Source organism: Anopheles aquasalis, chromosome 3, assembly GCF_943734665.1.
Source record: "Anopheles aquasalis chromosome 3, idAnoAquaMG_Q_19, whole genome shotgun sequence".
In the NCBI taxonomy this organism is placed as follows: domain Eukaryota; kingdom Metazoa; phylum Arthropoda; class Insecta; order Diptera; family Culicidae; genus Anopheles; species Anopheles aquasalis.
Window position 1 is genome coordinate 39,877,402 of NC_064878.1, and position 16,662 is coordinate 39,894,063.

Consider the following 16,662-nt stretch of genomic DNA (forward strand, 5'->3'; position numbering starts at 1 on the left):
CCTACAGTACGCGCAACCTGGAACATCTGGTCCTTTTCTTTGGCAGGAAAAGGATTTTAAAAGAAAAGAAAAGATAAATTCTTATTTCATTTTGGGATTTAAGGAATTGACTAGAAAATTCCGTTGGCAGAAAATAACCATTCGTCATTGGGAAGCAGGTGATGATCTTATTTGTAAATTTGATGTCCTGCTGGTTGAATTGGATCAACGAAGATCCTCCAAACGACTGGTGGTAGCATTCCAAGGATGAGTAAACACTTAGGAGAATGGACAGCGGAACATGAGGACTATGGTTAATCGATGTAGTAGCAAGGAGATCCAACACATCGTCGGCCAGTAGAGAGCTTTCTAACAGCAAACAGTACTTTATCATTCTACTATAAAATGTTCGTTCAGTTAGTAAATGAGTAAGTAAGAAATACTCGTTGGTTTCTGAAAGTGCGCTTTATCAGCGATGCTTGCCAAGATTGCTCACAACACTAGTATTTTTTATTACTTATTTTCAAATAACATTCTTTAAAAGAGGATAATTAAAATGAAAAAAGCTAAACAAAATTGAATGCTTGTACGCCTAAAAAATAAAAAAAAACAGATTTTTAAGGGGGGGCTTCGGTAATTTATGGCCAGAAAAAGGCTCATTTTTGACGATTTTTTGTGAAGTAACCATTCAACTTAAGTTTTTCAAGTGAATGCCATATTAAACTACAACTTTTGAAGAATATTCAGTTTTATTTTTAGTAAAATTTATTAAAAACTTCATCCATGACATCAAATTTCTGAAGGTGCGCCTGCGAAAAGGTACTTTTTACGGTGCCCATCGTAGCTGCATGATGCGTCATCAGAAAAATACATATCGATACTCGTTTGAAAGATTATAAGTTTATCTAGGTAGCTCCGCCGAGTTTTTGTAGAATTTCCTATTTATCGATTTTTGGCAGATTTTTGAAGTTGAAAAGGTGATGCTTTTTGTTATTTTGCCGTAAACCACGAGTTTTAACGATTTGTTTAAAAAAAAGTATCATCAATTTTCATGAAATCTCGATGGGGATACCTGGCAAATAGTGTACAGATTATGTGTAAAAAATTTCAAAACGATCTGTTCAGTAGTTTTTACGGTACGATGGGCACCGACTTTGAAAACGTTGGTTTTGGGAAACGCTCTTCAAAGTAGGGAGTTGCATGGAACCTTGTATGAAACGCGGATTTTCAAAAAAAAATGTATCTTTGTCAGTTTTGTTTCGATTGTTTAAAAAATTGTACACAACATTCTTGAAAGGATCAGCTTTCAGGGAAGCATCAAATTTGAATCGGCGGTTTATCGTTTTGTTGGTCCTTTTGGTCCTTTTGGCCACGTTGACCACGTTGTTTGACTACGAGACCATGAAAACACATGAAAAGGATGAGCCAGTTGCTGAAGACATTTTACACAAATTATCTAGAATTTCTGTAGCCCTCTTTGAAGGCCTCATGCACGCCAGAGAGATGCTCATGGCTTGAAGGTATCAAAACACGGATGAAGAATGTGATAAACAGGATGATTTCAGGTCACCCGGGACTTAGTTGGCTGGATAAATGGTCAATATTGAAAAAGCATAAAACAATCACCAGGTACCCGGATGTCCAAGGGACTGTATAAACATTATCAATTAACAGCAGGTGAACCGAAATTCTTTACGCTATTCTTACCCGTTTCATCGAGATGTTCAATATTTTGCTCCAGTTCTTGATAAGTCGGTCCTTATTTTGTTTTTTGCTGAGGCAGACTGGGCAACAGTATTGAGGATTATCAGCAGAATAATTCACGCAGTAAGTTCCAATCCTGTGAAGTAACGCATGCTGAAGGCGTTTTGCAGATCATGCCTATAAATATAAATGAATCATGCCGTACAAGAATTTACAACATCATCGAACCTTTTCTAAATGCTTGTTCTTTTTCTATGCTTCTCTTCCTTTCTATGTTTCAACTATTTTCTAGAATAGCTTAAAAACATTTATGTTATAAAACTATTAATAAACAGAGATAAACGTAATGGTCATCCCTGAAAGGGTACGGGCATCTAATTATTTAAATAAAATCAACTTGTCATGATATGCGTGAGCGCCCAGGAACCTGGTATGAACCCATATTAACTACGATAATCAACAACTGTTATCTAACTAATGATAATTTTTGACGCCATTGGTGTGTAATTCCTTCTATTCTTTGTAATGCTGCTTCTTACTTAATTATATTTACAGGATTTATAGCTAATATTTTACTTTTTCTAATCTGAAACCAGTTACCTGTCGGAGAGGTGCCTTTATAAAACACTACAATGTTTACCCCCCTTCCTCCAAAGATAAGAAATATTTACGCAACGCGCTGCATGGACTTATAAAAGAGCGAAATCATTTTTATCGCCAGCAACGCCTTCACGTGCATTCCCGACTGGCGTCTATCAGTACTTAGCAATACGAAGGCATCTCTTTATCTGAAGTTACATAGGACCCGCCACCACGTTTGCCCCCCTGATATGATTCCAATTAAACAAAGGTGCGTCAGCATTCCTCGTGCATCATCCCGCCCGGCGAGAGGCACACACAAAAAAAAAATACCCAAGGCTAGGCTTTCTTTATCGAGTTTCCAGAACATTCCACACTGTCGGCCGGATTACGCCGATGCGACCTGGATGCCGGGCAAACCCTATTGGGCACGTGCAGCCTCATGTGCGACCTTATTAATCGCTTATCATGTGCGCGACCTACCAGAACACGATTGTTTTTGTGTTTATAAGTTGCTCGTTTCGCATAAAATATGTTGTATAATTGTTAATCTTTTTTGCAAACAAAAGATCATTCTCCTCACAAAACCGGGTACGAACAGTTCGGGCGTCGATCGCTTTCACGCACACATCCAGACAGACTGTCTCCGAAGCCGATCGTCTTCTCTTTCATCGGCAGCAGAAACAGCTGATGGCCTCCGAGGATACCCAAGGCCACTCTCATCGTGGAACTGGGTTAAAGAAAAATGACGACCTTTCCCAGGGGGAGCGCCAAATTCCCTTTGCGTGCAGGAAACAGTACGTCAGATTCGAGTATCGATGAGTAACGCCCGTCTGCCAGGCGGGGGAATGATAAGAACGTAAGTTGGTGAAAAGTCATCGATCCATGATGAATGATGGAGTATTTACATGCGTTCTTCGGTGCGAAAGGGGTAACACGCCGTTCACTAGCAATGTGTTTGTAGGATGTCGAATGCATGCACAATGTACCAGGCGACCTAAACGGAATACGCAACGAGGATGATTCCCAAAATTGTGCAACCTCCAAGGTCACTTGAGTGACAAAATATGAGACTCACCCTCGAGTTGAACCTGTTAGACCAGTCAATCATAGCACCCTTGTTCCGTCTATTGGTTGTTGCCGCGGCAACGAAACGTTCGGAACGCGTCGCTCCCATTGTGCCGCCGTCCGAGGTGGGGGGTGGTATCGCTTTTTTCTTACTTCTCGGCGCCATGCGTGAGGAACATTTTCTTACTCGTGTCTGACTCGTTGACGGTGAACGACGTTCTCTCAGTTTCCTCGGCTTCTGTCTCTGGCTGGCTGACTCGCGTTATCGCAAAACCACGAAACTCCACGCTGCTACGACGTGCTCTCGACGACGAATTCGGAAGGTAAATATACGCTGCTCTGAATTTACGGTGAGATATTGAGCTTTCTTCGCAGGTTAGTAGTAGTAGACACAGTGCCCCATTATGCTAGTACGCTGGCCGTGGTGTACGCGTACCGTGCCGTTTTCGTTAGCGCGGTTTACTTGGATATAGTTTCGTTTTTTTTTCGCCCCTCTCGTTCGTTTTACTACTGCATCACGGCCGCGTCGAGTAGTAAAGTTCTCCACAAACTCTCGTTCATCGTTTTTTGGCCGGTGCGCATCGTTTACTACGCATTTTTGGAAGGGGGTATAGGCCGAATCCTAGCTATAGGCGCGCCGAGTGCCGTGTAGTGTACCGTCTCGTGCATGATATTTCCGTGTGTGTTTGTGTGCCCGAGTGGGCAACCGACCGCGTGGGTGTATGATTGTGAGGAGGAGAAAGACCAACTGATACCGAGGGAAAGTAGAAGTGAAAGATCGACGCGTCAAGTGTGTGACGACAAATTGACCCCCGATGTTTGAGACGTTCATTCTGTAAACCGGTGTCTATTTTCGGCTATTAATTACCTCCGGTGTTTATACTGTCCCCACATAACACGTTCCTCGAAATAAAATGATGAACTGAGAAAACTGAAAACCCCCCACCGGCCTTTTTGTTGCCAGCCAGCATCCACACTTTGCAGCGAACACGTTTGACCCTCAGAAGATCGACGAGCGCACATGGCCGGTACACAGCAGTCTCTCTCCTTCCGTTCGTCGTTCTTTCCATAGTTGCTCCCATAGTGCACTCTGCACTCTATCTACCGGGTAGTGTGCGTTGCTGTTGCTGTTGCTGCTGCTGTTGGTGGTGCTATCATCATGCTTCCATAATATAATGCTCTTATCTCCCGCCCCGTCTGACTCTGTAGTGTGCCCCAAGAGCGTCCTGGCAATCGCGTAGATTTAACCTAGAAAACTCACTCCTCATCTATCGATTCCCTTCCCCAACCCCTCGAAAGACTTTGCATTGAAAGAGGAACACCATCACCGCCACTTCCTCCCGCTTTGTCGTTCTACTGATCAGCTGTTTCGATCCCCAGGATCGGTTAGCAAGAAGGCGAGAGAGAGAAGGAAGAGTAAGTTTATAAAAACAGACGGAGAAAGGAAAGAGAAGCAAGTAAATGCCGCCTTCCTCTCGCGCTAGGGCGCTTATCAGCTGTTCAAACAGGAGAGGCGAGAGACAAACGATCACCGCCGGTGGGGGGTCGCGTCCCGGTCAACTGGGGTGAAGCTTAAGAGGGGGGTGTGTGAGCGCGGGCCCGCGTATCAAAGTATATTCTTTATTTTTAGCACGATCGCTTCCCTCTTGGATTGTGGCGCGCACGATCACTGAATTGTGCACAACGCAATTAATGCAGCGAGACAAAAGTCCCGGGGAGTTTGTGGCCTGTGGCCGTACACTGCACTCTGTGTGTCCTTTTGATTGGTTTTGATCATTTCAATTAATTCTTCACAATTTGTTGATTGTTTCGAGAGTCGAACTCTGGCAACATAAACTGAGAACATTATCAACTGAAACAGATGATTAAAGACTGGTTTGATTGAATTTATCAGTAAATGGTCAGTTAATGCACATTTAAGGACTGAATGTTAAATGGCGTATTAAAGAAATGTCATTATTGCTAAAATCATGTTCCAATGAACAAACGTGACTCCTTCGAAGCATGGCGATCGCACGCTGGAGCGATTTTTTCGCTTCTTCTCTCGATTCCGTTCCAACAAAACCCCGTGACTGTTCGAGGCGAGCAGGGGATAGATATCTTTCGAATGGCGTCTGGCGTACGAAGCAGTGCGCGCAGATTAAAGCGCGATGGAAAATTCCGTTCGGCCATTAACGATACACTCGAGCGTCGTCCCTCCTTGCCGAGGGGAGGCCGAGCGGCTCCAACCATATGATACGGTCAACCACTCTGTATGCGGTTCAGCTGCATGCCGAACCCGTTCTTCTGCTTCCTTCTTTCCGTGTTTCGTTCCATGCACAGGGAACGTACGTACGTGGTAGAGCTTCTTTTTTTCTGTTCCCAGAATGGATGGGGGTCTCTAGTCTCATCATCGGAACGTTTGCTTTACAGCTTCACAGTTGCAAAGCGATCTGCAGTGCAGTTGACATTTCCAGTGACCTTGCCTGCCCTGCAGAAGGTGTCTGTTAACGCCCATGTCCATCTATTGAAACGATGAAATGTTTGTTTTGCTAGCTTTCAAGCGATCACGATCGTCCCGACAATTGAGTGTCAGGAATGTAAACGGTGATCGACGGGCTGGGACGGTTCGTGGGCAAACATTGTCACCATAAAGTTTTAATGAATTCCTCCGGCACAACAGGCCTCATCTTAATTGAAATGAATTGAATCCAATGCGGTCCGTCACTCGCTCGTTAACTGGTGAATCTTTTGATTGGTGCGATGCAGAGCGAAAAATGGCATCAAAATGTCTCCTTTATTGATGACGTAACCTTGCCATACTTTTAATCATAAATATTGTGCCACAAAGCGATTAAATATGCAAATATTTCTTGACCTAGCGTGGAAGTGTGGAATCACCTCGGGAACGGCACAATGCGCGTACCATCGCACACAATGGTGCTATATATGCTGATAGTAGACAGTACAGCACACAGCACAGATGTCATAGCTCCCGCTCGTTATTAGTAACCCCGTCAACCCGGTCGGTGCTCTTATCGCTCCCCCGCTTATTGCTTGTTATTACGTTGAGGCTCGTAACGTCAGCAGACTGTCATCTGTAGGGCTCATCGGTCACACCCAGCACAGACAGTGTTTCAATGTTCTCCATTCTTTGCAATCACGCCACACGGTTCTCCAAGCAGTTGGTGTCTACGGTGTTGTACCAACGAACCTCCCCCAGGGGACCACTTCCTGCATGTGACCGTTCTGTGCGGTTGTTGCATAATGAAATTCGAGTTCTTACGTTAGCTTCACGCCCCATCCCCCTCCTTTCCCACCATTAATCACGTTAGTGGTGTGAGCCAGCTTTTTTTGGCTTCGTTTTCGTGCCTTTATGCAATCCAGCTAACGAGCTCCAATTCCTTTTCGCTTGCTCTCACTCGCGCCAAGCCACGCCACGAGTTGATGGTAATGTCTCTATGAATATCGGAGAGATCAGTGATTTGCCGGTTTGAGGGAGGCTTGTGCAAAAAAAAAAATCAAACTCAAAACCTGTTCTACGACAGAAGCGAGAGAAAAAAAAAACGAAACGGAAAGAAACTTGTCTGGCGCCACGCTCTCGGACGCCAGTCGGCCTCATCGATTGATGAATACGGCAACGGTGACGGTCAGCAGCAGCAGCAGCAGATACACACGCGTGCCGCTGCTGGAACCGAATGCTTACCGGAGCATAACCGCGTTGTTAGAGCTTTGCCAAAACCAAGAACCAGATCTTGGGGCTTATATGGAGCGGTTAGAACCGACTGCCTATTGGATTGATGGTTTTTGCACAAAAAAATAGCAAAAACCGATGCCGGATCTCTCCTGCGAACCGGTGTTATTTTGTGTACCGGGAGTTCACTTCTTTTCTGATTGAACAAACAGAAAAAAAATCGGACTGAAGGTTGAAGACAGTTGGTGGTTCACCTCTATCTAGTTACTCTATCTGCTACGGTGACCTTGGGCAGTCATACCCGGACCACTGGACGCTGGTCGCTCTAATCTAAAACGGATGGGCTGTAATCTAACGCACGGGTTGCCGGCTTTTTGGCCGGCCGGCCGGCGATTATCATTATCAAAAAGTTACTGCGAAATACCACGAGGCTCATCACTGATGCGAGAGTACCCCGGACTGTCCCCTGGGTCTGGGGAAAAGAAGATTCACGTGGCTGAGAGGTGGCTACGACCATATTTCGGGTCAGCAACACTTGGAAAGGTCGCCTCACAGGGTAGAGTTCATGTTATTCCCATTTGTTGTCCTCCCAGATTGTACTGCAAGTCATGCCAATTGCCGAATCATTCGTTTTGAACCAAGATCACTCACGTAATCGAACCTTGAACGACCTTCGAGAGCAATTAGGAGTCCAATCACCGAACGATCCAGCGATTCCTCCATAATCCTTATCGTGGGACTTTGGGTGCGTATTGAGAAGGATTGTCGTACCTTTTTCGTCCAATTATTGGCACTTTACGCTCGCCTTTTTGTCGGCGTCAACGGGGCTTATCTCAAAAAGGGTGTTGCAAATATATTGCACCAATAATTTCGCGGAATAACTCGCGCCCCGTGAAAAGGTCCCTCCAAATTACTTTGTCACTCTGTCGTCCCTCGTGGTGGGCCTATTACCTCACGCCGAGAGCGCAATCTAAGCACCGGTTAGGGGTTATTTAGTGCAGCCTTTGAGCTGACGAGGTGAGCATGGTTACAGTGGCGGCCACAACAGAACAGCACCAGCAGCACCAGCAGCACAGGTTCTTCGCACGCAAGGCACGCAACGGTCAGTCCTATGTTTATGCAAAATTTAATTTCTCTCCGACTCGCGGCGACCTTCACCTGTGGACGCGCCTGCATTAGCATAATTCGTCGGTGAACAGTGGAAGAAAAGGAAGAGGAAAGTCACCCAGAAACACACTCCTCTGTAGAGCACGCAACGCATGCGACAATGATCCGGAAATGGGCTACCTGGACCTGGAACTGGAGCTTTCTTTGACCTATTCAATGCAAGAACATTTGCGCAGGGTTTCTGTTGTGCTCAAACTAGAACTTCAGTGCTATTCAACGCAGAGTAAACTCATAGTAGAACCTACTGCAGTTGCGTAACTAGGCATCAGGGCAATTTAAAACCGTTTTAGATGATTTTCAATCATTTGACTGACGATTGAAGCGTCAGCAACTGCGATCGTTACAGAGCGCCATCGGTACCTCGAGGCAGATTGCGTGCTGATACCGTCGGAAGAGAATGGCGCTTACGCATGCTAATTTGGTGACGATTTCCGGTCACTGCACTGTGTTGCAAGCACCAGCAGCAGCAGTAGCACTAGCGACCACGGTATACCACAGTGTACCGCTCGCTCGTCGGTCATAGTCAACGTTCCAGGGTGAACGGGATTGCTCTGCAACTCTCTGTGTGTGATCTACTCCATGGGGTTCCAGTGCAGGGGTTCGAGTTCGAACGCCGTCACGTTCGGCGCGTAATCACCAGCGCGTGTGCGTCAGTAGTTGCTAGACGCCACCGCCACCGCCGCCGACGATCTCTGTGTAAAGTGGCTGTAAATAGAAGGTGAAGAAACTCATCTCACAACGTTCTTAAGGCGATCGCGGAGGACGAATGCTTCTTACGCTCGCGATCGCGATCGATCTGACTCTCAGTGATGCTCGGCGCCACCACCACCGCTTCATTGCTCTTCACTCTCTGACCTCGGGAATCGGGGGAATGGTGGAATGCTTCAATCGAAATGCTGAACAAACAAGCTGCAGTGACGATGGTGACGACTCTATGGCTGACTGCCTTGCGCCTAGCTGACAAGATCATTTGAAGGAACGGATCGTTTTGGAGTGAGTGATCTGGACCGAACCGGAACGATCCAAATCCAGCGCGTGGACCGCCGTTGGTCAGTTGAATCTGGTGCTGGCACGACAATTTGTGTGTTGTGACAGGTACAATTGTGGTCACTGCCTGTGGCGCCTTCGGTGATGAAATGATGAGCAATTTACTTGCGTGGACTTTGCGGAAAGTGTCTGCATCGTAAAACCGCCGCCAAACGATTAATGGCTGCCTGGAAGGGACTCTAAAGTGGCTTTTCGTACGGTCCACAAGGGGGTTTACCGTGCAAATTAGCATGAGCACCTGGCCATTTATTGTCGCGAGCGGTGGTTTACGTTTATGATAAGCTTTTAATAGGATTCGCCCTGAAGCACGGTTTTCAATCCACCAGCAGACACTCCAGATGCCGTCCAACTTTACAACTTTGCATAGTTTTATGAGGCACCGTTAGTATACCTGGCTGAAGTGACCGTGAAACAGATGGCATCGGTCACGAGTGTGATTATTGCCCCGTACTACACGTTGCAGTTTCGCACAAAACGAACACAGATGCGCACAGATGAGTTGCAGACCACACAGTAGTAGTTGGTTGGTGCTTCGTAATGGCAACAAACTGCATCGAACACGTAGTGGCTGTGTCATGTGCGGCCATAGACCGTAGCGAACGTGAGTTCTTGACAAAATGGCCTTTGTTCCATCAGCGAACCGATCAGGGTACGGTCACTGATATGTCGTCAACCAACAATCCGCATTACAGAACCATGACCGGATGGGAGTTGTGCTTTATGATGGCCGCAGCCATTTGGCCTTAATTTACGCCTTAAAATATCAAGAGAATATCCGGGAGGTGAAAGGTGATAAGATAAGAGCCCACGGTCCGTCGCGTACTAATTCGTCTGTTCGTCTAGCGCATTGATTGGTTTTGGAAGAAAAAGGATCGTCTTTAGACACACCTTCACCATCTGGCTGTGTCCAGCAACCCCCTGGGTCCCACGATTGGGGCGGGATCTACCAGAACGGGATTCAGCCAGTTCAGAGAGCTCGTCCCGATCATTCATAGATTGAGACGATGCGATCTACGGCGAGTTGACAGGGCCATGATACGGCTCCATTCGCTTACCGTTACTGGCAATCATGGCGGCCGTCATCAGCAGCAGCGGCAGTTGACTCAGAGTCGTTGTCTGAACCCCATTCCTCGTCCCTTTACTGCAACTTAGGAGGAACAATGATAAGGTCCACCATCAGTGGCTGTCTCCCGAGTCGCAGAACGCTATCAGCAGTACCGTCGATGGAGAGACAGCACCAGGGTTCCCACGCGGATTGCAGAAGTCAGTTGCTCATCGTACGCGGTACGATGCGCAGTCGCCGGAACAGTGACCGGTGCGAGCGCCTCTTCGCCGGTGAACAGCTTCCTGGCCAGCAGTTTCACTTCTAGTTGTTGTTGTTGTTGTTGCAGAAACTTTTGTGGTCAAAGTGTTATGGCAGAGGAAGTTAATGTGCAACAGGCGGCCGGTCAGTCAGTCAGTTCTGTGCAGATTAGGCAAAAGGTTGGCCATGGTCGTTCCTATCTATCCACGACGCAGGTGATAAAGCGTTTTCACGTGAAGGTAAACCTACTTATCGCATTAAGTTGAAATTCACAAAAAAAAACTGGGAACAGAGGATTTTACCTCGTTTTATCTTTGATGTGCTCTTTTCGCTGCAGCTAATCTGTGGTGCAGCTGTAGAGCGAAAAAGGGGATTAAAGGTGAAAATATGAGCGCAAGGGGACGTAAAAATTACTACGCACTGTTTCGCTGCTACTAACAGATTGCAATCGTGCTTATTTTCCTGAGCTGCTACTCTCTACTTTCTGCTAATTTATGCATAAAATGGATTATTGTATCTGCATGCAAATGTCTGGCCATTACCGGTCACTACCGGCTGCCCCCCGAAAGCGGATCCATTAAGTCTATTTCCAACTGACGCGCTGGCGGTCAAAACAACGAGACCTTCTCCTAATGGGAGAGAGGGAGACGCGGAGAGAAACCTTTTCCACTATAAATACCGGCGTCTTGATTTTCGGGGGTCGATTTCATGTCGCCGTCCACTTTTCTTCGCTTCTGACGCCAACAAGACGCCACGGTGGTGACATTACTTCTGCATCGTCTGTACTACTCCTCCCCAGCCAGCCATTCCGGTGCTTCCTCTTCCTTCCTCGGTGACACTCGGATTGTCCTTGAAGCAGGCTAAAGACGTCACCAGCCAAGCCGTGCCATGGCCGGTCCTGCGTACACTGGATCGATCCGACGCGAAGAAGATTTCCGAATTACGCGAGTACCGCGTGTTTTCCGTCTGTTTTTGTCCCTTTTGCTTATCAACACCGTCGTTTGAAGGTTTGATTGTAGGTCAACGATTTTTCGGAGGGCCATTTGTAGTCGAGGCGCGGCTGTGGGTGGCCCATCTGGCGAGAACAAGATCACGTTTATGAGGATTGCCGTCTTCGTTATTGCTGACATTTCGCTGTTCTCACGGTCATTTGCGTTCTCATTTTGGGCGGTTTTTTGAGATGCTGCGGAATGTATTATTAATCTCCAAGTCCAAGACACGGTATTTATCAGCGTTAAGATTGGTTCTAAATTTATCATTCGGTGGCTTGGTGCCCAGCTGGCACGGCGGCGCAAGTACCGCCATTCGCCGTCGACCTAGAATGCTATTCTGGCCAAGATTTTGTTTTTCTTCTTGTAGCTGTTGCTGCTGCTGCTGCTGCTGTTGGCGCTACTTCACTCACTAATCATACGTTCAATCTATTTCTGTTCTTTTTGCAGATTACCCACTCCTGCTGCTACTATCGTTTTTTTTTTGTTTTGGGAGAAGATCGCTCGATCGCACGCGCGCGCGCGCACATACTTGGCGGAACACGTGACGTCACACGTCGTCTGTGTTTTTCGCGAATTTTACAACCCCGGGGAAAACGGCGATCACTGCGGTGTAGTGTGTTAGTAGAGAGCTAGGGAGCTGCACAGTCCACAGTCTACTATTTCGCATCTGGTAAAGAGGTGTCGCTGGCTGATCGTTGGCTGATCGTTGGCTGATCAGTAGTGTAGTCGGAAGTCACTTGGAACAGAGTAAGGAGTGAAGGTGAACTGTGTGTTGTGCAACGAAACGAAAAACAGTTCATCACTAGAGTGCGCAGCCTCGAGAGACCAATAGGGTCCGAAACAGTAACGCTACTCCTTCCATAAAATCTCCTGACCATTGTTCCTGCGAGTAGCAAGATGTGGTTGGGTTCCGCGGATGCTGCAGAAGCCTGACACCCTTACACAGCGTAAGGCACCGTGAGAGTGTGTGCAAGAAGCCGCTACCCAGAGCAGCTATCCCGAGTGTCTGTGTACATCAGTGAGTGAGGATCGCCGTCGGTCGATCGCAGGACGAGAGTGCGTGGTGTAAAGCGCCACAGCCACAGCGGACGCAGCGACAACACATTTCGTAGAGAGGTTTCCACGGGGCGGGGGTTTAATGAGAGCCACCCCGGGCTTGTTATCAGCGAATCGGAACGCGGGCCAATCGGAGCCACTTATGCATCGTATCCGGAAAAGCACCGTAACCACCGAATCAGCCAGCCACTGTCTCCGCTATCTGCCAAAGGATCCCCGGCTTAGATCGATAGGACGAAGGAAGGGAGCTTCGAAGCGGTTAGTAGCCGCCGTTAGTATCATCACCACCACCACCACCACCACCACCGTCACCACCATCATCAATACGAGTGTTACGAGTAGTAAACGTAGTAATAGTAGTGAGAAGCGGACCATTGCAAACTCACAACTAGGGAACGGGAAGAACAGTCGCTTCGGCACCCGTTCCGCCGCCATTGGTAGTGATTGTTGTCGGGACGTGTAGATCGCATCGCGGAGATCCACAGATACCAAGGAGAGGAAAGCGAAAGCACCAACAAAACCACAGTTGAGCACGCTAATCGGGAACACAAGCGAACGAACCGGAATCCCGAAGGATCAAAGTAAGTGCCCGAGAATGGTGCTCGAAATACGTGTGACCGATCCATCGGAGAAGGTTCTCCTGGAGCAAGACCTGGAAGCAATGGCCGATCGTCAGAACAACAACGAACGCCCGAACGTACGGAATGGAGTGTCCCCGGATCGACGCTCGTACGGCGGTGGGCGCATTGGCCGCGAGGAACTGGAAGCGATCAAAACCAATCTGCTCAGCACGAACGAGGTCACGTTCGGCAGTATCGCGTTCGAACCAAGCCATGAATCCCTCTCAACCACCGGAGGAACACGGGGGAACTATGGCAAGAACCTAAGCATGGCTCAGCTCCAGGTCGATTCCGGTGATCGTCCCGGGCGTAAGCGGCTCATCTCGGAGGTGTCGATGAACGATTCGATCGTCTCTTCGTACCAACCGGAACCGGAAAAGAAGAAACCACCGAAAATACCGGACGGTGGCTACGGTTGGGTGATCGTGTTCTCTTCCTTCATGATCTCGCTCATCATGGACGGTGTATCGTTCTCGTTCGGGTTGATCTACACCGAGCTGCTGGACTATTTCGGTGAGTCGAAATCAAAAACGGCCTGGATCGGATCGCTGTTCATCGCGGTGCCACTGTTGTCGGGGCCGATCATGTCGAATCTGGTTGATCGGTATGGATGCCGTAAGATGACGATGCTCGGGGGTACGATCGGGGGCCTAGGCTTTGTGCTCGCTTCCTACGCACAGTCGATCGAGCAGCTGTACCTGACGTTCGGCATTCTGGCCGGTGTCGGTCTGGGCGTTGGGTACGTGACGGTGGTGGTCAGTGTGGCGTTCTGGTTCGATAAGCGGCGTACCTTTGCGACGGGAATTGGTGCTTCCGGCACCGGGATCGGTACGTTCGTGTACGCTCCACTGTGCCAGTGGCTGATCAATGAGCTTGGATGGCGTGGTGCAACGCTGGTGCTGGCCGGAACACTGTTTAACATCGTGGCGATGGGTGCACTGATGCGCGATCCGGATTGGATGATCGAGGAAAGCCGACTCGAGAGCCGTGCCCAGAGTATCCAGACGTTCTCGAACTCGAGCGTGTGTTTGGATGAGATTAAGAAGCTGATCGAAACGGGCATTCCGAAGGAACGTGTACTGGATACGCTCGTAACGAACGTTAATACGGAGGCGAACCAGGTGATTCCACCGCCGGAAGAATCCACCTTGACCAAGCGGTACCAGAGCGAGGTAACGTTGCCGACGTTCTACAGCGAGCAGGAACATCATCGTGGGCATCATCGCGGTGGCATTCCGATGCTTACGGTGGAAGGTGAAGCCGTGAGCGGTCGTGGTAGCCATCGATCGTTGCGCCACAGTATCCTGACGAAGGAAGCGTTTAAGCGGGGCTCGGTGCCTGGGAAGTTAGCGGGAACGGCGGCACGGTTGGCCAGTTCGGAAACGCTCAACTCGTACGAGAAGCTGACGGATGATGAGGATGACCAGGAGGTGAAGGATGGCGTTAGCTTGGGCATCCGGGCATCGCTGAAAACACTGAGCGTGGCCTCGCTCGAGGATGGGTATCTGAGTGCGAAGCGACAGCAGGAACTGCACGTGAAAGCGGGCGGAAGCACCTGGTCACTGGATGAGGCCGCCCTGTCCGCTTCGCTCGTACTGCCATCCAGCTTCGGTGGTGCTAATCCGGGTGATGGTGGCGTTGCTGGTGCTCCAGCTGGTGGTCATGGTGCTGGAGCTGGTGACGTAGTAAGCCGTGGGGAAAAGTCACGTAGTTACCGTGGCAACTCGCTCGATGTGGTGTACGAGAACGAAATCTTCAATCCCAACGTCGACACCAACCTGACGCTGGTCGTTCCGAAGCAGACGCAACTGGTGCGAACGCCACCGAGGAACGGGGGGCTGAAGCGGCAACCGCTCGGTCGTCAGCACTCGATGCGGTACTCGAACTTCTACAAGGATATGCGGATACACCGGAACTCGATCCACTACCGGGGCGCGCTACTCAACACGCACCGCTACCGGTTGAAGGCTTCCTCGTGCCCCAACATCTACCGCAACTCGATGACCACGATCGCCAAGGAACATGATGAGGTAAGAGCGGGCATGCGGGGTCCCGACGGTGACAACGGTTTTGTTGTTGTTTAGAGTGTTAGACGGGCACGCTGCAGGTGCTAATGAGCTTGTCACGCGAATGGCGCCCTCGCGACGCGCTGCACGGTCAAGATCACGTTGGCGATGGGTCTGTTGCGATGGTGACCAATTCGGTGAATCAGACCGGCACTTTGTGCCGTTGATGAGTTGATGATCAACTTTGGGGGATCCAAAAATTGGGCCATGGTGATCAAAAGATTGAACACTAATTGGGAATCGTTTTGTTGTCACATTTTTCTTTAGCCCTGGTATGGAAGCTTCATCGATACGCTGAAATCGATATTCGATTTTTCGCTGTTCTTTGAGTTCCGGTTCGGTATGCTGTCCGTCTCGACCTTGCTGCTGTTCGTGTGGTAAGTCCGGAAGGACAGTTATCCTTCGACTAGACTGGATGTTAATATCCTTGCTTGTGCTTCTTCTCAGGTACATCATTCCCTACTTCTACATCCCGGAGTACGTGGTGAAGCATGGTTACACCGAGGAGGACAGTGCGAATCTTATCTCACTGATTGGCATCACCAACACGATCGGTATGGTTGGGCTCGGTTGGCTCGGTGATCAACGGTGGGTCGATGTGTGTAAATCGTACGCCGTATGTTTGGCACGTAAGTATCACGATTCGAGGAAAAATCTGTCAACATTTAACGTTTAACGAGATTAAGCAGAATCTTTTCCATCTTTCCCCCTCGGTTCCTGGTTCTAGTTTGTGGTGCTTCGATCTTCTGTATGCCACTGGTCATCGGTAGCCACGTCGCGATGGGTGCATTGTGCGTCACCTTCGGTATTACCTTCGCCAGTACCTTCTCCTTCACGCCCATCATCATGGTGCGGCTGGTGAGCCTGGATGATTTCACCGTCGCGTACGGATTGATCCTACTGGTGCAAGGTATCGGCAGTCTGGTCGGTCCACCGATTGCCGGATTCCTGTACGACGTCACGAACCGATGGGACGATTCGTTCTATGCGGCCGGGTTCTTCATCTTTCTGTCCGGTGTGTGCGCCTGGATCATCGGACCGCTGAACACGGACGCCAGCGATGGGGACGAAGCGGAAACGGAAAAGGAAAGTGAAGCGCTTAGCTCAACCGTAACGGCGTAATCGGTGGGGCGTCACGTGGCCCAAGATCTTGGCGTTGCCTTAAGTACTTATGTAATGAGAGTGTTCGTAGAGAGGAAAAGTGAGAACGGGCGACTGGGTGCGACGTGCGATCTCAGTGATCATCGCGGTACAACGAAAGGAACGACTCTGTGATCTGCTGGATGGATGTCGTCTTCGTGATCGATCGGTGTGACCAACCGCGTGGTGTTGGTGCTTTTGCTCTCCCCTCCTTTTTGTACTACGAACATCTACCTCAGACGCAAACATGATAACCCGTTTTTTACTG

General features: G+C 48.8%; 1 protein-coding gene across 2 annotated transcripts in view; it reads left to right on the top strand.

The window, feature by feature from the left end:
- The first annotated feature begins 3,432 nt into the window (after nucleotides 1-3,432).
- Nucleotides 3,433-16,662, top strand: part of LOC126575038 (uncharacterized) — a 14,046-nt gene continuing 816 nt past the window's right edge. Inside the window, exons 1-5 of one of the 2 annotated variants that reach the window (XM_050235531.1) lie at nucleotides 3,433-3,653; nucleotides 11,960-15,218; nucleotides 15,522-15,631; nucleotides 15,702-15,883; nucleotides 15,982-16,662. The exon at nucleotides 15,982-16,662 is cut by the window's right edge and continues 816 nt beyond it. In XM_050235531.1, coding sequence (XP_050091488.1) covers nucleotides 13,164-15,218; nucleotides 15,522-15,631; nucleotides 15,702-15,883; nucleotides 15,982-16,376 — 2,742 coding nt within the window. In that variant the 5' untranslated portion in view covers nucleotides 3,433-3,653; nucleotides 11,960-13,163 and the 3' untranslated portion in view covers nucleotides 16,377-16,662. Of the gene's footprint in view, nucleotides 3,654-10,441; nucleotides 10,760-11,959; nucleotides 15,219-15,521; nucleotides 15,632-15,701; nucleotides 15,884-15,981 lie in introns of those variants that run through there. The other variant, XM_050235530.1, reaches the window with a different exon arrangement.